Source organism: Leucoraja erinacea, chromosome 27, assembly GCF_028641065.1.
Source record: "Leucoraja erinacea ecotype New England chromosome 27, Leri_hhj_1, whole genome shotgun sequence".
NCBI classification, from domain to species: Eukaryota; Metazoa; Chordata; class Chondrichthyes; order Rajiformes; family Rajidae; genus Leucoraja; species Leucoraja erinaceus.
Genome location: NC_073403.1, coordinates 18,651,013 through 18,675,036, shown reverse-complemented (window position 1 = coordinate 18,675,036; position 24,024 = coordinate 18,651,013). Strand labels below are relative to the sequence as shown.

At 44.6% G+C, this 24,024-nt stretch overlaps 1 protein-coding gene across 2 annotated transcripts in view; it reads left to right on the top strand.

Annotated features, from left to right (window-relative positions):
- Window positions 1-24,024, top strand: part of mpp2b (MAGUK p55 scaffold protein 2b) — a 528,409-nt gene that overhangs the window by 469,772 nt on the left and 34,613 nt on the right. For both annotated transcript variants that reach the window (XM_055657232.1, XM_055657233.1), the window contains 4 exons: window positions 575-730; window positions 14,429-14,656; window positions 17,694-17,825; window positions 23,620-23,728. In XM_055657232.1, coding sequence (XP_055513207.1) covers window positions 575-730; window positions 14,429-14,656; window positions 17,694-17,825; window positions 23,620-23,728 — 625 coding nt within the window. The remainder of the gene's footprint in view (window positions 1-574; window positions 731-14,428; window positions 14,657-17,693; window positions 17,826-23,619; window positions 23,729-24,024) is intronic.

The following is a 24,024-nucleotide window of genomic DNA, read 5'->3' as shown; positions in this document are numbered from 1 at the left end:
GGCCGAATGGCCTACTCCTGCACCTAATTTCTATGTTTCTATGTTTCTATGGAACCAACTAGAGGGCAGACCATCTTGGACTGGGTATTGTGTAATGAGGAAGGATGAGTTAGCAATCATGTTGTGCAAAGCCCGCACAACAAATGAATTACAACAATTGTTCATCCCTGTCTCACATAAAAATAAAACAGGGAAGGCGGCTCAACGGTGGCTAATGAGAGAAATTAGGGATAGTGTTAAATCCAAGAAAGAGGCATATAAATTGGCCAGAGGAAGCAGCAAACCGAAAGACTGAGAGTAGAGGGGAAAATGCTTGAGTTGATTATTAAAGATGTATCAGGACACCAGGTTGACTGATTTGAAGGGTTTACTGTGAATCACTCCCAAACATGCTGCTTCATCTGCAGAGGCTGCATGCATTTTTATTTCAGAATTTCAAAGTTTGCAGTGTTTTCATGTTGCATTAGTATATGCAAGTGTAATATTTCAGCCTCAAGGCGGCATGTTGAATAATTTTGTAAAAGTTGAACTATTGAATGTGTTTAAAATGGTTGGTTTCCTGTTCTGCCTGCAGTCACTGCTGGAAGCTCACGACACAGTCGCCTCCAAAAACTACGAAACTCCACCTCCAAGTCCAGAGTCGTTCATGGACTCCACGTTCAACAATCAGCCTGTGCCCCCTGATGCTGTCCGAATGGTGGGGATTCGCAAGGTCAAGGGTGAGCATTTGGTAGGTACAGAGATCCACAAATGACATTTATATTAGAATACATTGTGTATTTAATAGATAAGAAGGTCTATGTATTTTTGCATTCATTTTTGCAAATTTATTCAAGTTTAGCAGGAACATATTCTATCAAAATACTGAGTGTGCCGTCACTAGAATGAGGTTACAGATCTGCAGCAATCTCTTTAAAAGGCAGAACAATCTTAAAGGGCTTTATAACCGACTCGTGTTCCTCTGTTCACAGCAGTTGGTGGATCTTTGCTCTGCAAGCACACAATATGTTCTGAGTAGGGCCCTAGGATTGAGAACATGGAAAGCACAGTAACAAGCTCTTTGGCCCACAATGTCTGTGCCGAAGATGATGCCAAGATAAACTAATCACTTTTGCCTGCACCTGATCCATATCCTTCTATTCCCTGCATATCCAAAAGCCTGTTGCATGCCAGTATTGTATCTGCCTCTACCACCACCCCTGACAGCATGTTCCAGCCTAACATTATTTTAGTAACTTCTATCAGGTCTCCCCTCAGCCTTTGGTGATGCAGACAACTGTGGCAGCAAGGTGGCTCTGTTCGCAATTCAAGGTCTGAGCAGTAATTTTATAGCAGGCAGTGTGCATTGCAAGAAAAACATACTTCCAACTCTGTAACATCTTATAAATCTTGAAGCACAGAATTAAAAGAAGATTGTGGAGGAAGGAACTGCAGATGCTGGTTTAAACCGAAGATAGACACAAAATGCTGGAGTAACTCAGTGGGACAGGCAACATCTCTGGAGAGAAGGAATGGGTGACGTTTTGGGTTAAGACCCTTCTTCAGACTGAAATTCACGGGAAAGGGAAATGAAAGATGTAGACGTAGAGAGATATAGATGAATGAATGAAAGATATGCAAAAAGGCAATGATGATAAAGGAAACAGGCCATTGTCAGCTGTTTGTTGAGTGAAAACGAGAAGCTGGAGCGACTTGGGTGGTGGAGGAATGGAGAGAGAGGGAATGCCAGGGTTACTTGAAGTTAGAGAAATCAGTAATCATACTACTGGGCTGTAAGCTGCCCAAGCGAAATATGAGATACTGTTCCTACAATTTGCATTTAGCCTCACTCTGACAATGGAGGACAGAAAGGTCAGTGGGGGAAAGTGTTAGCAACGTGGAGATCACGTAAGTCCAGGCAGACTGAGCGAAGGTTTTCAGCGAAATGATCTCCCAGTCTACGTTAATACTGAGAGTAATAACTGCCTCAGTGGCGTCTGGGACCCTTTCTGCGGTGCACAGCCTTCTGGGTAAACACCGTCGCCCAGTGTCAGCTTGTTTCTGATGTAAACTTGAAATTACAAACTACCTTGATTGCACTAAGGACTGAAGGGGGAATGAAGCAAAATATGCGGCGCTGCTCCTCCAATTTGCGGTGGGACACACTCTGGTCATGGAGGAGGCCCAGGACAGAAAGGTCGGATTCGGAATAGGAAGGGGAGTTGAAGTACTGAGCCACCGGGAGATCAGGTTGGTTAATGGCGGGGCTGCTGTACTTGGCGCAAGTGTGGCCTGTCACTTCCTCCTATGCCACAGGGATCACCCAGGCCGTCTTCCAGTTCATCTGGGGGTCAAGGATAGACCGGGTGTGACGGGCCACAATGCACAAGTCGGCAGACAAAGGGGTTAAAGCGTGCCCAATGTCGCCCTCACCCTGATGGCCACCTTCCTGTGTGGCTTCATCAGGCGGAGTGTAGAGCCAAGGCACGTGGGCACCAAGTGTCTCTACTTGCTGAGGTTCTACCTGTCCCCGGTGTTGCGAAGGATCGGCCTGGTGCAAATGCCACGCAATGTGCCAGTCAGCTGGACGTTGCCGCCCCATCTGTCGTTTGTGGAAAGGTTCTTCCAGACCAACACCTTTGACCACATGTCCATCGGGCAGTGGTCAGCACGGAACGCCCCGCAGGCACTGCAGGGAAAGGACTCGATGGATCTGGTGGCGTGGTTCCCAGAGTATACTGCCCAGCTTGTCTGGCAAAATGCCTCATCGCCAGAACTCACCAACAAGCACCAAGACCTGGCTTGGCTGATGGTGAGGGGAGTCCTCACAGTCAGATCCTTCCTGCACCATCGGAACCTCACTACCAGCACATGCTGCCCGCGGGACGGCTTCTATGGAGAAGAGATGGTTGCCCACGTCTTTGCAGAGTGTGGATTTGCAAAGAGAGTCTGGAGAGGTTTGTAAGGGTCCCTGTCACAGTTTATTCCAAACAGCTCCGTCACAGAGGACTCTGTGATTTATGGACTGTTCCCAGAGACGCATTCAGAGACTGACATCGAGTGCTGCTTGAGGGTCATCAACTCGGTGAAAGACGCTCTTTGGTCTGCCCGAGCATTCACCACCCAGCAGAGCGAAATGTCCGTCAGGGAATGTTGCCGACTGGCCCGCTGCACACTGCAGGAGTACGTGCTGAGGGACGCACTGAAGCTCGGTGCAGCCAACGCCAAGGCTTGGTGGGGGAGGACCACAGTCTAGGGTCCTTCCGCTGCTGGACATGGGGGCAGGGGGTGGTGGAGACGCCCCTCAAAATAAGGGAAGAGATTCCACGCCAGTGGGCCACATGAGTAGCAAGGGTGGGGGACAAATTCGTGAAATTTGAGCAATGTATATAGACTTACTGAACAATTTATATAGCATCCGAAAATGTCGGATGAATTTTTTGCACGGTTCATGTATTGTATATATTTATTACCCGAATAAAGTCTATTTTGAAATTTAAAAAAGAACTGAGCGGAGGTGTTGGACGTAGCGATCGCCAAGCCTGCACTTGGTCTCACCGATGTAGAGCAGTTGGCACCTAGAACAGTGGATACAATAGATGAGGTTGGAGGAGGTGCAGGTGAACCTCTGGCTCACCTGGAAAGACTGCTTGGATCCTTGGATGGAGTCGAGGGGGGAGGTAAAGCAACAAGTGTAGCATTTCCTGCGGTTGCAAGGGAAAGTGCCAGGGGAGGGGGTGGTTTGGGTGGGAAGGGACGAATTGACCAGGGAGTTACGGAAAGCCGAAAGGGGAGGAGATGGGAAGATGTGGCCAGCTGTGGGATCCCGTTGGAGGTGGTGAAAATGTCGGAAGATTGGCATTTTACACCCCAGCGGTATGAACATTGACTTCTCCAATTTCAGGTAGACCTTGCTTTCTCCCTCCTTCCCCTCTCCTTCCTAGCTCTCCCACAGCCTACTGTCTCCCCCTCTTCCTTTCTTCGTCCCATCCCCCCCCCCCCCCCCCCCCCCCCCCCCAGTCTGAAGAAAGGTCTCGATCCAAAACGTCACCTAATACCATAGATGCTCACTCACCTGCTGAGTTTCTCCAGCATTTTTGACTAACTGCACTAAGGACTGAGTAGAGCATTGTTTATATAAGTACGAGTGTATATGAGCCACCTATTGACTAAATCTGGGTGTGTTTGATACACTTGTAGATTTTGAGATTAATGATGTTAGCAAATTTTGTAATTTGTTATTCATTCAATGGCTACAATCCTGTGTGATGATTGTAACAAAAATGGAGAATAAATCTTTGTTAGCTTGGAGAAAGTGACAAGGAAGGATACAGAGATAATATTTATTCAGGGAACAGTCAGGCTGGTTGGAGAACTGGGAAGGGGGAGGGATGGATAGAGAGGGAAAGCAAGGGATACTTGAGGTTAGAGAAGTCAATATTCATACCGCTGGTGTGTAAGCTGCCCAAGCGAAATATGAGGTGCTGTTCCTCCAATTTGTGCTGGGCCTCACTCTGACAGTGGAGGAAGCCCAGGACAGAAAGGTCAGTGTGGGAATGGGAGGGGAAGTTAAAGCAACCAGGAGATCTGGTAGGTTTAGGCAGACTAAGCAGAGGTATGCACTTATATCCATAGAGGTTGTGATGTTATGTTGCAGCTGTACAAGGTGCTGAAGAGGTTTCATTTATTACTTGGAGCATAGGATGATGAGGGGAGTCTTATAGAGGTGTGTAAACGTAGTCTTTTACTCAGAGTTGGGGTAATCAGGAACCAGAGGACATAGATTTAACGTGTGAGGGAAAGATTTAATAAAACCTGAGTGGCAACATTTCCGACACAGAGAGTTGGGGGTATATGGAACGAGCTGCCAGAGGAGGTAGTTGTGGCAGATACTGCAACAACATTTAAAAAACATTTGAACAGGAAAGGTTTGGAGGGATAGGTACCTAATGCGGGCATGTGGGACTAGTGTAAATGAGGCATCATTGTCGGCATGGGCAAGTTGGGCCGGAGGGCCTGTGTCCATGTGCATGACTCTATGACATCCATGTTGGCTGCAATTGAGCCCAGACTACTCATAATTTTTATTTCAAGAAAAAATCACTTTGTCACAAACGTGCTCAAATCAATATATAAGCACTGCTTGACATAAAACGATTGCTCATAAAAGGTTTGTGATATCAAGATGAGATTCTGACCTTTTTACTGGCAGTAGTTGAGAAATTACTGATACAATAAAATGGCAGTCTCTAAGGATCAAGTGCTCTACAAGATGTAACTGCTGTGAAATATTTAGCTGAAAAAATGTTTCAGTGAAAATGTACAGAGATGCCAATATGCTATTATAATATCCCAAGCTTCCATTTCCTTTTGGGACAAAAATATTTGCTCTTATTTTAGTGTAGAGATGCAGCGCGGAAACAGGCCCTTCGGCCAACCAGGTCCACGCCGACCAGCGATCCCCGCATATTAACAATCTCCTACACACACTAAGGACAATTTTTCACATTCACCAAGCCAATTAACCTACAAACCTGTACGACTGGAGTGTGGAAGGAATCCAAAGATCTCAGAGGAAACCCACGCAGGGAACGGGGAGAACGTACGAACTCCGTACAGACAGCACCTGTAGTCGGGATTGAACCCAGGTCTCCGGCACTGCAAGCGCTGTAAAGCAGCAACTCTACCGCTGCGCCACCATGCCGCCCTGTTGACAACCGGAGAAGTTTAAAACAAAATACCATTTCTAGAGAGACGCTGTTTTTCTTGTAACCTTCTCAGAATAATAAGATGCCAAGCAATGTTGCAGCCGTATGTCTTGTTAATGCCAGCAGTGAGGCTCTCAAATGTTTGAATGGAGTGAGGTTGAGAGGATGATAACAGCAGAGTTTATGTCAACAGATGGTGGTAATGGAAATTCAATAAATAGCCTTTTACCTTGCGGTAACAGTAATCTTCAAAGTTTTATGACGTCTCATTTTATGTGTGAAATAGGACAGATTACTTTATGCTCCTGAATAGAATGTAAACCTCTTGTTCAGGAAATATAGTCTATTATAGAAACATAGAAACATAGAAAATAGGTGCAGGAGTAGGCCATTCGGCCCTTCGAGCCTGCACCACCATTCGATATGATCATGGCTGATCATCCAACTCAGTATCCCATCCCTGCCTTCTCTCCATACCCCCTGATCCCTTTAGCCCCAAGGGCCACATCTAACTCCCTCTTAAATATAGCCCATGAACTGGCCTCAACTACCTTCTGTGGCAGAGAATTCAACAGATTCACCACTCTCTGTGTAAAAAAAGATTTTCTCATCTCGTCCTAAAAGACTTCCCTCTCATCCTTAAACTGTGACCCCTAGTTCTGGACTTCCCCAACATCGGGAATAATCTTCCTGCATCTAGCCTGTCCAACCCTTTAAGAATTTTGTAAGTTTCTATAAGATCCCCCCTCAATTTTCTAAATTCTAGCGTGTACAAGCCGAGTCTATCCAGTCTTTCTTCATATGGAAGTCCTGCCATCCCAGGAATCAGTCTGGTGAACCTTCTCTGTACTCCCTCTATGGCAAGAATGTCTTTCCTCAGATTAGGAGACCAAAACTGTACGCAATACTCCAGGTGTGGTCTCACCAAGACCCTGTACAACTGCAGTAGAACCTCCCTGCTCTTATACTCAAATCCTTTTGCTATGAATGCTAACATACCATTTGCTTTCTTCACTGCCTGCTGCACCTGCATTCACACTTTCAATGACTGGTGTACCATGACCCTCAGGTCTCGTTGCATCTCCCCTTTCCCTAATCGGCCACCATTCAGATAATAGTCTACTTTCCTGTTTTTGCCACCAAAGTGGATAACCTCACATTTATCCACATTATACTGCATCTGCCATGCATTTGCCCACTCACCCAACCTATCCAAGTCACCTTGCAGCCTCCTAGCATCCTCCTCACAGCTAACACTGCCCCCCAGCTTCGTGTCATCCGCAAACTTGGAGATGTTGCATTCAATTCCCTCGTCCAAATCATTAATATATATTGTAAATAGCTGGGGTCCCAGCACTGAGCCTTGCGGTACCCCACTAGTCACTGCCTGCCAATCTGAAAAGGACCCGTTTACTCTTACTCTTTGATTCCTGTCTGCCAGCCATTCTCTATCCACATCAATACTGAACCCCCAATACCGTGTGCTTTAAGTGCATACTAATCTCTTATGTGGGACCTTTGGGGAGCCTTATGAAAGTAAAGATATAACACATCCACTGGTTCTCCCTTATCCACTCTACTAGTTACATCCTCAAAAAATTCTATAAGATTCGTCAGACATGATTTACCTTTCATAAATCCATGCTGACTTTGTCCAATGATTTCACCACTTTCCAAATGTACTGCTATCCCATCTTTAATAACTGACTCCAGAATTTTCCCCACCACCGATGTTGGACTAACTGGTCTGTAATTCCCCGTTTTCTCTCTCCCTCCCTTTTTAAAAAGTGGGGTTACATTAGCTACCCTCCAATCCTCAGGAACTACTCCAGAATCTAAAGAGTTTTGAAAAATTATAACTAATGCATCCACTATTTCTGCGGCAAATTCCTTAAGTACTCTGGGATGCAACTTATCTGGTCCTGGGGATTTATCGGCCATTAATCCATTCAATTTACCTAACACCACTTCCCGGCTAACCTGGATTTCACTCAGTTCCTCCATCTCATTTAACCCCCGGTCCCTTGCTATTTCCGGCAGATTATTTATGTCTTCCTTAGTGAAGACAGAACCAAAGTAGTTATTCAATTGGTCTGCCAAGTCCTTGTTCCCCATGATCAATTCGCCTGTTTCTGACTGCAAGGGACCTACATTTGTTTTAACTAATCTTTTCCTCTTCACATATGTATAAAAACTTTTGCAGTCAGTTTTTATGTTCCCTGCCAGTTTTCTTTCATAATCTATTTTCCCTTTCCTAATTAAGCCTTTTGTCCTCCTCTGCTGGACTCTGAATTTCTCCGTCTTCTGGTAGGCTGCTTTTTCTGGCTAATTTGTACGCTTCATCTTTTGTTTTGATACTATACCTGATTTCCCATGTTATCCACGGATGCACTACCTTCCCTGATTTATTCTTTTGCCAAACTGGGATGAACAATTGTTGTAGTTCATCCATGCAGTTTTTAAATGTCTTCCATTGCATATCCACCGTCAACCCTTTTAGAATTAATTGCCAGTCAATCTTGGCCAATTCACGTTTCATACCCTCAAAGTCACCTTTCTTTAAGTTCAGGACCCTTGTTTCTGAATTAACAATGTCACTCTCCATCCTAATGAAGAACTCAACCGTATTATGGTCACTCTTGCCCAAGGGGCCACGCACAACAAGACTGCTAACTAACCCTTCCTCATTACTCAATACCCAGTCTAGAATAGCCTGCTCTCTCGTTGGTTCCTCTACATTATCCCGCATACATTCCAAGACACCCTCTTCCTCAGCACCCCTGCCAATTTGATTCACCCATTCTATATGTAGATTGAAGTCACCCATTATAATTTTTTTACCTTTGTTGCACGCATTTCTAATTTCCTGTTTGATGCCATCCCCAACTTCACTACCACTGTTAGGTGGCCTGTACACAACTCCCACTAGCGTTTTCTGCCCCTTAGTGTTTCGCAGCTCTACCCATATCAATTCCACATCCTCCAAGCTAATGTCCTTCCTTTCTATTGCGTTAATCTCCTCTCTAACCAGCAACGCTACCCCACCTCCATTTCCTTTCTGTCTATCCCTCCTGAATATTGAATATCCCTGGATGTTCAGCTCCCAGCCTTGGTCACCCTGGAGCCATGTCTCCGTGATCCCAACTATATCATATTCATTAATAACTATCTGTGCATTCAACTCATCCACCTTATTACGAATGCTCCTTGTATTAAGATACAAAGCCTTCAGGCTTGTTTTTACAACACTCTTACCCCTTATATAATTATGTTGAAAAGTGGCCCTTTTTGATTTTTGCCCTGGATTTGTCTGCCTGCCACTTTTACTTTTCACCTTGCTGCCTATTGCTTCTACCCTCATTTTACACCCCTCTGCCTCTCTGCTCTTGCACCCATCCCCCATTAAATCCTCCCTGAGAGCACTAGCAAACACTCCCCCAAGGACATTGGTTCCATTCCAGCCCAGGTGCAGACCCGTCCTGTTTGTACTGGTCCCACCTCCCCCAGAACTGGTTCCAATGCCCTAGAAATTTGAATCCCTCCCCATACACCATTTTTCATGCCACGTATTCATCTGCAATATCCTCCTATTTCTACTCTGACTAGCACGTGGCACTGGTAGTTTCCTTTGAGGTCCTACTTTTAAGTTTATCTCCTAGCTCCCTAAATTCATCTTGTAGGACCTCATCCCTTTTTTATCTATATCGTTTGTGCCAATATGCACCACGACAACTGGCTGTTCACCCTCCTCCCCCAGAATGTTCTGCAGCCATTCAGTGACATCCCTGACCCTTGCACCAGGGAGGCAACATACCATCCTGGAGCCTCGTTTGCGGCCGCAAAAATGCCTATCTATTCCCCTGACAATTGAATCCCCTATTACTATTGCCCTTCCACTCTTTTTTCTCCCCTCCTGTGCCACAGAGCCACCCATGGTGCCATGAACTTGGCTGCTGCTGCTGCCTTCCCCTGCTGAGCCATCTCCCCCAACAGTATCCTAAATGGTATACCTGTATAGGAGGGAGATGACCGCAGGGGACTCCTGCACTACCTGCCTACTGCTTTGCTGGCTATTGGCCACCCGTTCCCTTTCTGTCCTCTTACCTTTTACCTGCGGTGTGACCAACTCGCTGTACATGCTATTCACGACTTTCTCAGCATCGTGGATGCTTCAGTATGAATCCAACCGCAGCTCCAATCGTTCAATGCGGTCTGCCAGGAGCTGCAGCTGGACACACTTCCTGCAAACGTAGTCACCAGGGACACCGACCATATCACTGATCTCCCACATGTTGCAGGCTGAGCAAACCACGGGGCCAATCTCCACTGACATAGCTTACTCCCAAATTAAATCAACTCCCTCACACTATAAAAATATTTATCCTTTAAACTGTACCTTTACTAATAAATACTGTACCCTTAACTCACAGAACCCTCAACTCACAGAACAATTAACTCACAGAACAATTAAATCACAGAACCCTTAACTCACTGAACCCTTAACTCACTGAACCCTTAACCTGAAAGCAGAAATGCAATCAGCTGCTTCCTCTGGTCCTCTTCCACCAATCAGAGGCTTCCACCAGTCCCCTTCTATGGAAGTGAGATGGAATGTTCCTCCTCTCAACAACGGCTCCCCGGGCCTCTGTGAAGGCAAGCCCCGCGCTCGATTTATAACTCACCGCCCAGGTAACTCCTCCTCTTACCAACGGCTCCCTGGGCCTCTGTGAAGGCAAGCCCCGCACTCGATTTATAACTCACCGCCTATGTAACTCCTCCTCTCACCAACGGCTCCCTGGGCCTCTGTGAAAGCAAGCCCCACGCTCGATTTTTAACTCACCGCCCAGGTAACTCCTCCTCTCCAATTCTATTCTATTACATATTGTATGTATCCACCAAATCCACCAATTTAATTTCATATTCATAATAGTCGATGTACATTATGTTGTACATATGATGATGAAGGTTTCCGATCCGAAACGTCACCTATCCATGTTTTCCAGATATGCTGCCTGACCCGCTGAGTTGCTTCAGTATTTTGTCGTTTTCTATATGCTATTATGCTATTTTGGATAATAAAACTCTTTCCGTGGTTTAGATTTTGAAGGAGACTTCTCCAGAATCACATTAATTGAGAGCAAATTTAGAATGCAAAGCCAATATCTAAAACACAACAGTGTTGGCACTCTTTCTCAACCGGAGATCCTAAATCAACAATTATTTTAAATGTAAAATGAAACAAAAATGCAGCTGTTGGAAATCTGAAATCAAAACAGAAAATTCTGGGAACGTTCAACAGAACCTCAGAATCTGACCTCAGAATCTTTAACAAACCCCAATGTGCTAGATTGAGTCAGGCAGCATCCGTGGAGGGAATGAAGAGGAGACGTTTTGAACTGGACTCTTCTTCAGCCTAACCATTCCCTCCACAGATGCTGCCTGACACGCGCAATTTATGTTTTGCTCAAGATTGCAACGTCTGCACTTCCTTGTTTCTCTGTGTAATCATTAAATCCTGTTTAAGATCCTGTTTTTCTCATGGCTGCATTCCTATCGCTGGTGGGGTTGTCAAAATTCAGACGATTGTGCCAAGGTTTTTTTTTTACTGTGTATAAAAAAAACCCATTTAAAGATATTAACAATAAAGGAAGGGAATGGGCTGGAGGCAATTTAACACATGAATCTAAAAAGACACAAAATGAAATGGAGGAACAAAGGTTCTACAAGAAGATTTTATCAAGCAGGTAACAGTGTCCAACTTTGCTCTGTGCACTAATAGACTCAGTCATACAGCACATAAACTGGCCTTTCGACCCAACTTATCAATGATGACCTCCAAATAAAGGCTGAACTATTAAATAATTGAGCAATTATACTGCAAGGGGAATTTGCATGCTAAACTTGTAAAAGAACTGGACGCCATTTTAAAACCAAATTCTTTCAAATTAATACATTGAAGTATATAAAATAAAACTCATTTCATTTAGTATGTAGTATTTAGTCACAAATAATAGATTTTCTGAAAATTTCCCTTGGTAAATAGTTGGAGATCTTTATGGTGTTGTGAAATGTTAACAAATTGTGCTATGATTAGTTTCAAATCAAGTTCTTCACTGCTCAATTCCAAAAAACAAAAGGAGATTATCATGAATATTATTCTTGGTTTGATTCAAGTGTCTGGTGATTTCTGCCAGATCTTCTCTCTGAGGGGAAGTTTTGTAGAATTAAGCCATGCACAAAAGGTTTACAACAGTGACTTATCCTTGATAGCTCGAACATTTCACTTGCAGCTGCCTGGCTTGAGCTGGAATGTTGCATGAACCAGCTGCTAGCCGGAAACCAAAGCTCCGCAGTACCTCTTGATTTCACTAAAGGGCCTATCCCACTGCGGCAACCTAATTGCCGAGTTTAGAAGAGTTTGCCCTCGACTCATACTCACAGCATGGTCGACACGAGGTCCAAGGAGGTCTTTGTAACACTCCTTCATGCTCGAGAGTAGTCCCCGCGTACTCGAGGCCTCAGCTAGGTCGTGGCGTTTTTTTCAACATGCTGAAAAATGCCCGCGAGTAAAAAAAGGTCCCAATGGAAAAAATTGATATTTTTTTACTCGTAGGTTTAGTCAAGGTAGGTCGTAATGCTATCATAGGTAGTCGAAGGTAGTCGAAGGTAGTCGAAGGTAAAGCTCGTTGAGAAAAAAAAGGTAAGAAACCAACCGGTAATATTAAATGCCCGCTAAACTTTATTAAAAGTTGTCTGGCTTCTTAAAAGTGTCTCCACTCCTCCTACCCCCCCTTCCCCCCTTCTCCCCTCCTTCTCCCCCTTCTTCTTCCCCCTTTCCCCCCCCCCCCCCCCCCCCCCCCCCCCCCCGCTCTCTCAAGGACTTACTGTAACTGTGCCAGCCGTCTTCTACCTTCTTGTTCATCGCGGGTGCGAAATTCAGACAGCGCTCCCCCGCTTTCCCTGACCCCCACCTTTGCAATGTGTTTGTGTGGCGAGTGCCCTCGAGCTTGAAGGTCGAAGACAGTCGCCGAAAAGTCGCGTTAGTGGAACAAGCCCTTTACTTCATCACTAACTTCTGCCTTGCCGTCAAATTCACATGGACTATCTCTTTTTAAAAAAAAATTATTAAAAATATTTCATAGAAAAAGAGAGAAAGAGAGGGTAGAAAGTTACAAATAAAATAAAATAAAAAACAGAAAAACAAAGGAGGTGGAATGGATTACCTGTAATACGTCAATGGAGATAGGTTCGTAGGTTATAAAGTATAGCTTTTCATCTGATCCTGAGTTCAAGTTTCAGTTGGGTCGTCGTGCTGTGCCAATCTATCCCTTCAGATAGTTAATGAATGGAGCCCAGATTTTATCGAATAGGTCTTGTTTGTCCATTAAGACAAGTCTAATTCTTTCTAAGTATAGGGTCTCCGACATTTCCGTAACCCACATTTTCATTGTGGGGGTTGTAGGGCCTTTCCAAAATTTTAATATTAATTTTTTCCCGATTATTATACTATAGGCGATGAAATTTCTTTGGTTTGTTGTGAGTGTTAAACTTTGTTCTGATATTCCAAGTATTATTCATTTTGTGTCTGGGTCCAGTTTTGTATTAATAACTTCTGAAGTTATTTCAAAAATATCAGTCCAGAAATGTTTAAGTTTTATACAGTTTGCAAACGTATGTGTTAAATTAGCCTCTAGATGTAGACATTTATCACAAATAGGAGAGATTTGTGGGAAGATTCTATATAGTTTTATTTTAGAGTAGTGTAGTCTATGTAAGACCTTGAATTGTATTAAAGTATGTCTTGCATTTAATGAACATTGATGTATTTGTTGTAAACTTTCGTCCCACATATCTTTCGTTATAGTGTGAACTATTTCATTTTCCCATTTGTATCTATATGGTTTGGACGGTGGTACCTCGTTGTTTAGTAGGGTGTTATAAATATAAGCTATTAGTTTTTCAGTATTAGGATGCTTGTTCGAAAAGTCGCGTTAGTGGAACAGGCCCTTTACTTTATCACTAACTTCTGCCTTGCCGTCAAATTCACGTGGACTATCTCTGACACCTCTCTCTGCTAACTTGATCTCTGTCTCCATCGTAGTGGACAGACTATCGACTGACGTCTACTAAATTCCTACCGACTCCCACAGTTATCTGGACTACACCTCCTCCCACCCTGCCTCTTGCAAAATCGCTGTCCTCCCTACTGTCAATTTCTCCGTCCCCACTGCATCTGCTCCCAAGATGAAGCTTTCCATTGTAGGACATCTGAAATGCTCTCGTTCTTCAGAAAACATGGCCACCTTTTGCTATCATAGATGAATCCCTCACCCGCATTTCCTCTGTGTCCTGTAGTTCTGCACTGCCTTCCCCTCTCCCCAGACAGAACAAGGATAGAGTTCCCTGATGTCTTGACGTGTCTGCCTTTAACGGGGTTTGGAGCGGCACATGAGGGAGGAGGCGAGGTCACATGTGGGAGGAGGCAATGTCACATGTAACAGCTTGAGTTAGTCTTGGGGAATGGTTACTGAAGTCAATTGTTTTAGTGAATAAAGTGACAGCTAAGAAGTAAATCAAATATTTAACGTGATACCCTCCTAGACTTTAAGCAATAGTTGCCTCGTTGAATCGTTAATTCAAATGTAACTGCAGTTACAAAATGTTCTCATTCTAAAACAAAGGAATATCTCTGTTGGATGAGTGGTTGTTAGTCAATAATGAGCAGTAACAATTCTCTCCAGGGTGTGACGTTCAGGGTGGAAAACAGTGAGCTTGTGATTGCTCGCATCCTCCATGGAGGCATGATCGACCAACAAGGTCTACTTCATGTAGGGGACATCATCAAGGAGGTCAACGGAAAAGAGGTTGGGAATGATCCAAAAGTCTTGCAGGAGATGCTGCAGAACGCTAGTGGAAGTGTCATCCTTAAGATCCTGCCCAGCTACCAAGAACCACACCCTCCACGCCAGGTGAGAACATGTTGTACTTGCTTGTTATACCTCATCATAATACTGGTTTGTTAAATGTTAGCACACTAATTTTAGGAATGATTACAGTGCCTTCCAGGTATAGAGAGTCATAGTCATACAGCATGGAAACAGGCCCTCGGCCCAACTTGCCCACACCAAACAACATGTCACATCTACACTAGTCCCACCTGCCTATGTTTGGCCCAGTCTAATTGTTTGTTTAATACTGTAAAAGTCCCTGCCTCAACGACCTCCTCTGGCACCTTGTTCCATACGCATCATTTGTTTGAGGACCAGCTTATGGATTTGTTTAATAGATAAAATGTGATGAACCAAGTTGCAAAGATTTGCAAGACAATGAAACTGAAAAGATTACAAACAAAACAGATGAGAAGAGCTGGAGTCATAGGAAACTGCAGATGACTGGAATCTTGAGCAAAACACAAAGTGCTGGAGGAACTCGGTCGGGCAGCATCTGTGGAGTAAAGGATCGGAAAATGGGTTAAATGAGGCTAGAAGCATGTAGAGATCATAGGGTAATAACAAGGAACTGCAGATGTGGTTTAAATAGACACAAAAATAGACACAAATGCTGGAGTAACTCAGTGGGTCAGGCTGCATCTCTGGAGAAAATGGATAGGTGACGTTTTGCATCGGGATGCTTCTTCAGACCCAAAACGTCACCTATCCATCTTCCCCAGAGATGTTTCCTGATCCGCTGAGTTACTCCTACATTTTATGTTTATCTATAAATGATAGGATATTAGGTTAAGGTTCAACTTTATCATATTAAGTTTGTCCGTGGCTAATCCTTTATGTCAATGCCATTCTCACTCTCTCCTTGTACCTTCGATATATTTTATTTATGCATTGCCTGAAATATATTCCGAACATTGGCCTCCATCACTTTATGTACAAGTGAATCTTATCTAGTTCACCACTGAGTGAAGAGAACTCTTTCATCTTAAAACTAAATATTTTACCCCAATTCCTGAGACTGTAACTTCATATGCAAGACCTCCAATTCAGGTAAATATCCAACCACCACAGTGTCAGAAACTCAGGTTCGCTAGTGACCTCTGGTACTGTGTGCATGGGGTTTGCACATTCTCCCCTGGGTGCTCCGTCTTCTTCTCATACCCCAAAGACGTGCGGGTATGTAGGTTAATTGGCCTTCTGTAAACTGTCCTCTACATGTGGAGGGAGTGGGTGTGAAAGTGAGATAACATAGAACTAATGTGTACGGATGGTCGCTAGTTGGCGTGGACTTGGTGGGCTGAAGGTCCCGTTTCCATGCTGTATCTCTAAGCTCTACCTCTACAGTCACAGGGAAAATGCAACACAGACAGTAGCTGAGGTCAGGATTAAAGTCGGGTTACCAAGGCTGTGAGACACTGGTTTCACAAGCTGCACCACAGTGCCATCCTCGCCTTGTGCATTATACATATCGATAGAAATTTCCTCCAGTTGAATACTTTGATGACGCAGCTTCTTCAGCCGATGCTGCCAATTCCGTCTCCCATCCTCCCCCCTCTCCTCGGTTTGAATCTCAGCATCCCAAATTTCTGATACAATTTTCTCTCCATCATAAGACACTTCCACTCTCAAACCCATCGTATCGGTGAAGCTGTTCCATTGTCAACTTGTTCACCTTTGAAACCTAGTGAATGATTTATATATCTGCAGCCTCTGTAGTTCCGTTGAATCCCTGCCAATTCTGCCATTTTCCAGCCTCCCAGGACTTCAACTTCACCAAACCCCCAGAGCTTTAATCCTAACGAACAAAAACATGTTGATTCTGGTCTGGTTACTTCTTGATTTTATAATTATCTTCCTGGTTTTCAAATCCCTCTCTGGTCTTGCATCAGCCCTTGTAGCAACTAAGAACTCTACATTCCTACATATCAAGTCATAGAGATGTGCGGCACAGAAATAGGCCCTTTGAGGCAATTTGTCAAGGCCGACCGATACACCCCACCCCAGCTTGTACCATTTGCCCGTTTTAGTTTGAGTTTTAGAGATACAGCATGGAAAAAAGGCCCTTTGGCCCACCAAATCCAGGCTGACCATCAAACACCCATTCGTATTAGTTCTATGTTATCCCACTTATTCATTAAATCCCTACACACCAGGGAGAATTTACTGGGGCCGATTAACCTTTAAACCCGCATGTCTTTGGGAGGAAAATGGAGCACCTGGAGGAAACCTACGCAGTCACGGGGAGAACATGCAAACTACAGACAGTCAGCACCCGAGGTCAGGATCAAACCCAGGTCACTGGCGCTGTAATCAATCAATCAATCAGTCAGTTTTATTCGTCACTTGCACTTTATGTGTGAAAAGTAAAGTGAAAAGTGAACTTGCACATAAAGTACAAGTGTAAGCCAGTAGCTCTACCGCTGTGCCGCTGTGCCACGTCCGTGTTTGACTAACATTCCTCCAAAACTTTCCGACCTGTCCTAATATATTTTAAATGTTGTTATTAAGTCACCTGCACATTCCTAATTTCCTTTCTCACAACTGGTAGCAATTTTTCAGCTGCCAAACCTATCCCTAACCTTTCCATTACAAAGTCACCAAAAACCTACATTTTGATAAAAGTGTTGATGTCCTAACGCATACATTCGCTAAGTAGATTAGTTTTAGTTTTAGTTTAGTTTAGTTTGGTTTAGAGATACAGTGTGGAAAGAGGCCCTTCATCTCACCGTGCCCGCACCGACCAGCGATCTCTCCACATTAACACTATCCTACACACACTCGGGACAATTTACAATTTTACCAAGCCTATTAGCGTGCAATCATGTATGTCTTTGGAGTGTGAAAGGAAGCCGGATCTCCCAGAGAAAACTCACGCTGGTCATGGGGAGAACGTACAAACTCTGTGGTGTTGGACGTTATTTGATTTCCCCCCTTTCGAAACAGCTCAGGATGCCTTACTATATCAAAGGTGGTATATAACGTCAATTCCTTGTTGTAATGCCATGTTTGTTGAAGAGAATATCGAAGTAACTAAAAGTCACTTTTTAAATCCTTCCAGGTGTATGTGAAATGCCACTATGAATATGAACCTGTCAACGATAACTTGATCCCTTGCAAAGAAGCTGGCTTGAAGTTCACTTGTGGCGATATATTACAGATTGTCAATCAGGAGGACCTCAACTGGTGGCAGGTAAGGCCGGTTTCTGCCGCTCCCACGATGGTTGCCATGGTGTTCTGCTCCTTGCTGTTTTGTCTGTGTTTGTTCATTTATGTCGTCTGTCAAAATTCCACAAAGATCGCTTTCATATGAGAGGCACTCATTAACGTCAGACTATATCTCCCCCTGAAACCCAAAAACTAATCAAATCTGTTTAACCTTACCCACTGCCTCGAGGATATAAAGTGTTGGATGGCCCAGAACTTCCTCCAACTAAACGAGAGTAAGTCTGAGGTCATCCTTCTCGGCCCCTCAGACAGGCAGCCTTGGAAGCCTTACCCCACTACTCAAACCTCACGTCATGTACATACTTGGCTAATAAACCTGTTCATTAATTCAGATCAATCGCGATGTTTGCATTTTTCTGAAACTGCATTGTTCAATGAATAGATCTACATGCAATGGGCAGATGCTCTGGCACTGACTACTGACACTAATTGGCTTTTCTGACAGTATAACAGGCACATGGGAGAGTGGATAGACACAAAATGCTGGAGTAATTTAGCAGATCAGACAGCATTGCTGGAGAAAAGGAATAGGTGGTGTTTCGGTTTGAAACCCTTCTTCAGACTAGCTAGTAGAGCTGCTGCACCTCAGCTCCAATGCCTTGGGTTCCATCCTGGTTTCTGCCGCAGTCTGTGTGCAGTTTGCACGTTCAGCCTGCGGGTTCCCTCTAGGTGTTTCGCTTTCCTCCCACGTTCCAAGGCATGCGTGTCGATCGGTGAACCCATTTACTCTAAACTCCCCCTAGTATGTAGATAGTGGTGAAATCTTGGGAGGGGAACGTGTTGATGGGAAGATTCCCACAAAATGTGGGATAACTCAGCAGGTCAGGCAAATGCTCTGGAGAAAAGGAATAGATGACATTCCAGGTTGAGACCCTTCTTCAGATTGGTCCTGTGTGGGAATGTGTGGAGAATACAATGAGATTAGTGTCAATGCATGCTTGATAGGTCATGGGGAGAACATACAAACTCCATGGTGTTTGGCCTTAGCATGGACTTAGTGGGCCACAGGAACAATTCCTATGCTGCATTTGGCCTCCATTTCCCCCACCCCATCACTCCCAAAGCCAGCAGGAACCTCTTATACAATGCTGATTTCTTCGAGACATCTCATCAGACCAGTGCAGGTCGTCACTGTACCTGGATTGTTGTGTTGGTCCATCAACATTTGCTCATTGCCCCTGAGCTGCCCTGGCCTTTGTTTTGACTCTCTGGATTTCGACGAGCTATCCTGTGTTGCATTCCAAGTGTGTTCAGATCAATCTCAGATTAGTTTAATATATTTTAGTTTAGTTTAGAGATACAGCGCGGAAACATGCCCTTCGGCCCACCGAGTCTGCGCCGACTAGCGTTCCCCGCACACTAACACTACTCACACTAGGGACAATTTTTACAACTTCACAAAGCCAATTTGCTTACAAACCTGTACGTATTTAGAGTGTGGTAGGAAACCAGAGAGTCCCGGAGAAAAAAAACGCAGCCACAGGGAGAACATACAAACTCCATACAGACAGCCCCCATTGTCAGGATCGAACTCGGGTCTCTGGCGCTGCAAAGCAGATACTCTACCGCTGCGCCACCGTGCCACCCGTTAGGTTTGAATACTTAGAACTTGGATCCATTTTTGCCTGCTATTATGTCTAACCCTTACGCAAGGTAAAATATGTTTGATTTCAATTCTCTGTGCTCATTTCCAACAGAAGTTTCATCAGGTTACACAGAAAAGCTGGAGAAACTCAGCGGGTGCAGCAGCATCTATGGAGCGAAGGAAATAGGCAATGTTTCGGGCCGAAACCCTTGGTTTCGGCCCGAAACGTTGCCTATTTCCTTCGCTCCATAGATGCTGCTGCACCCGCTGAGTTTCTCCAGCTTTTCTGTGTAACCTTCGATTCTCCAGCATCTGCAGTTCCCTCTTTAACAGAAGTTTCATCAGTCTCTGTATGATATTCACCCAAAGCATGTTACCTGTCACGCTTTATTTAAAGAAAGTCTGAACAAGGGTCTCGACCCGAAACATCACCCATTCCTTCACTCCAGAGATGCTGCCTGTCCCGTTGAGTTTCACCAGCTTTTTGTGTCTATATTTGGTTCAAACCAGCATCTGCAGTTTCATTCCTACACATGTTGTATTTCCTTGTCAGTAAATATATAGCAGTTGATAAATGAGACAAATGAGTTTGAGTCATTAATAAGTACTAGATCTCACCATTGCCTGGGATTTGCCAGATAATAAATAATGACTCCACAGAGTCATATTAATTCTGAATCACAGCTGTTGACATTTGATTTATTGTATTTGATTTATTCCGCAGGCAGAAGTGGCGGCGCTGCCTTAGTAGCCGCGGTCCGTCTGTTCTTTCTTTTCTTTGTTTTCTTGTCCTGTTAATTTGAGTTATTAGGTTGTGCATGTGTGGGGGGGGGGGGAGAAACTTGTTTTTGTCTCTTCCTTCGGGGGGGGTTGCGACTTTTCTTGTTGTATCCCCCGTCTCCGTCTCCATCTGCGCTGAGGCCTAACGGCGGAGCTGGCGGCCTCCAACTGGGACTGACCTCGGGGCTCCGGAGGCAGAGCCAGCCAGGACTTACCAATGCAAGGCTGGCCATCTTCAGGGCTGATGCGGTGTTCCGTCGGCGGCCCAACTTCAGGGCTGATGCGGTGTTCCGTCAGTGGCCCGACTCGGGGCCGGGTCGGTGTTCTGGCCGGCGGCGACCTGACTTCGGACGTTCAGCCGCGGGCCCAGTGGACGACATCGTCGGGAGCTCGCAGGTCACAGGTTGGTGACCTGTTTTTCCGGAGCTCCCGCGGAAACAGCTTCGTCCACTGGACTGGAGAGCGGCAGCTTCGGCAGCTTCGACCACCCCGGGCCGCGGAATTTGAACCGGCCCGTTCGCGGAACACGGTTGAGCCGCGGGACTCACTTACCATCACCCAGTGGGGTCACAACATCGGAGGCCTGGATTGCCTCAGCACAGAGGGAGAACAAGGAGGGAAGAGACAAAGACTTAAGACTTTTGCCTTCCATCTCAGTGAGGAGGTGCCTGGTGAACTGACTGTGGTGGATGTTAAATTTGTGTTTATTGTGTGTTTTGTTATTTTATTAAATGTATGACTGCAAGGCAGCGAAATTTTGTTCAGATTGAATGGTCTGAATGACAATAAAGAATACTTTGACTTTGGCTTTGAATCTTGAGATACTAACACTTTTAATGTGTGCATGTTTCATTAGAATTCAGTTTTCTCAATTGAGCTTGGGTTTTAAAGCAGCCAATCAATGCCACTCATTCTCCAGGCCTGCACATTAAATTATTACTTTGCAGTTTAAGGAGAAATATCTCCAAGTCTCAGATCCTGAAGGAATAATGATCAGTGCATATTAGGTAATTTTGTTTCAGCAGCACAGGCAGCATCTCTGGAGAGAAGGGATGGGTGACGTTTCGGGTTGAGACCTGAAGAAGAATCTCAACCCAAAATGTCACCCATTCCTTCCCTCCAGAGATGCTGCCTGTCCCGCTGAGTTACTCCAGCATTTTGTGTGTACCTGCATCCTGATAAACCTCTTCTGCTGCCTCTCCAAAGCCTCCACTTCCAACCTGTAAAGGAGTGACCAGAAATGCACACAATACTCCAAATGCAGCCTGACCAAAATTGTATAAAGCTGCTACATGACTTCCTAACTCTTATGCTCAATGCCTTGACCAATGAAGGCAAGCATACCATATGTCTTCTTTATGACTGTGTCTGTCTTCAGGTGAAATCAGCATCTGCAGTTCCTTCCTACACAGTTTTTTTTGATTCCCTGATTAGCAGTCTGATGGTAATTAATGCTTGGTTTTGATTAAAAAGGCTGAAAATGTGGAACCACTAACTGTATGGGTTATAAAACAGAAAATGTTCAGCAGTTCAGACTGCAGTGGTTGAAACAGAGGTAAACAGTGTACGAAAAAGTGTGGGGAAGGAACTGGGGTTGATTAACAGTTCATGACGGTCGACACGAAAGAAACATCTAAAATTACTCTTCCAGGATAAGCTCTTCATGGAACATGACATCAAAAGAAGGAAGTTGGGACACACCCAACTCCTCAGGCAGCAACAGCGGTGACAAGCAAACTGAGTTTGGATTGCAGATGACTAAACTTAGAGCAGAACTGACACAAACAGAAATATCAAGTTACCTGGATAGGTACAAGGTCAGGAAAGGTTTAGTGGGTTGTTGGCCAAACATGGGCAGGTGGGACTAGTGTAGACAGGGCAGCTTGGTCGGCATTAGGGCAAATTGGGCCGAAGGGCCTGTTTACAAGTGGTATGACTCTACCACTCAATGGCTCTGAGGTTATTGAGGTTGATATTGGTTCCAGAGATTAACATGGAATATGGATGTTGCGGTATTGTTGCTCAGGCATGCGTGGGACCTCACTGGAACTGCACAGGAGGTGATGAGTCAGAATGGAAGGGGGATGTTGAGCTAAAGTGGCAGGAAACTCAGGATTTGCAATGTGGACTGAATCTTCAATTGGTGTCACCTATTTAGAGGAAACCACACAGTTAAACCCAAATGCAACATACTGGAACATAGAACAGTTCACCCCACAATCTCTGTGCCAAACATGATACTAATCTAAACGAATCGTCTCTGCCTGCACTTCATCCATGTCCATCCCTTGTGGCCCTTGTGGCTAAAGGGATCAGGGGGTATGGAGAGAGAAGGCAGGTACAGGATACTGAATTGGATGATCAGCCATGATCATATTGAATGGCGGTGCAGGCTTGAAGGGCCGAATGGCCTACTCCTGCACCTATTTTCTATGTTTCTATGTTTCTATCCATTTTCTGCACATGCATGTGCCTATCTAAAAGCTTCTTAAACACCACTATTGTATTTGCTTCCACCATCTCCTCTGATAGTGCGTTCCAGGCATCCACCACTCTCTATGTTTAAAGAAAAAACACTTTCTCTGCACATCTCCTTTAAACTTTCCCCCTTTCACCTTAAAGCTATGCCTGCTAATCTTTGACATTTCTATTTTGGAAAAAAATGTTTCTGACTGTCTATCCTATCTGTATGGCACTCATAAATTGGTATTTTTTTGTAGTAAAGTCTGTTAAAAACTGAACAGGGGTAAGATTGCACCCTAAAATGGCTAATATGAAGCATCTTAGTTGGCATGGACAAGTTAGGCTAAAGGGCCTGTTTCTGTGAAGTTAGACACAGTTGCTGGAGTAATTAATCGAGTCAGGCAACACCTCCGGAGAAAATGAATAGGTGATGTTTCTGCAGACTGAGATTCAGAGCAGAGCGAAACTAGAGGTATGAAAAGGTACAGAACAAATCAGAACTGGCACCGATGGCCCACGAGCCCACAATGGTCCATTGTTGGCTGTGGGGGAGGTGATAACAAAGGGATAAGAACAGTGAAACTGGCAGGACAGCTAGGGTGGGGGAGGGATGGAGAGAGAGGAATGCAAAAGTTTATAAATTAGAGAAATCAATATTCATATCACTGGGTTATGCTGTATAAATCGATTACTCTATGGACTTTTATATATACACTTAGCACCTTTGCTTGTATTTTAAGACTCTGTTTTTGAGAATATCATTGCCCACACTAATGGAACAGTTGTTCTAACCGACCATGTTGATATCACCACAGCCCCAGTTGCATTGGGCAGGAGGCCTCAGAAACTACCCTTCCTAGATTCTGCTGTAATCAGGGTGCGAATTAAAGGTAGAGATTTGCTAACCCTTCACTGTCCTCTTCTCTTCAAGGCCTGCCATGTGAAGGAGGGAGGGAGTGCGGGCCTTATCCCCAGTCAGCTGTTGGAAGAAAAGAGAAAAGCTTTTGTCAAGCGAGATTGGGATTTTTCTGCACCTTCAGGTAAGTGCTGTGCGATAGTCAATCAATGGTTAGCATGGACCTTGAGGGCCAAAGGGCCTGTTTCCATGCTGTATCTTGATTCCTTGATTATTTCTTGATTAGTATGGGTGTCAGGTGTTATGGGGAGAAGGCAAGAGAATGTTGTTGAGAGGGAAAGATAGATAGATCAGCCACGATTTAATGTAGGAGTAGATGGGCCGAATAGCCTAATTCTGCTCCTGTGAGTTATGAACATGAATCAATTACGTCAAATCCATAAACCAATGCATTCCCACACTACTTAACGAAAGTACTCT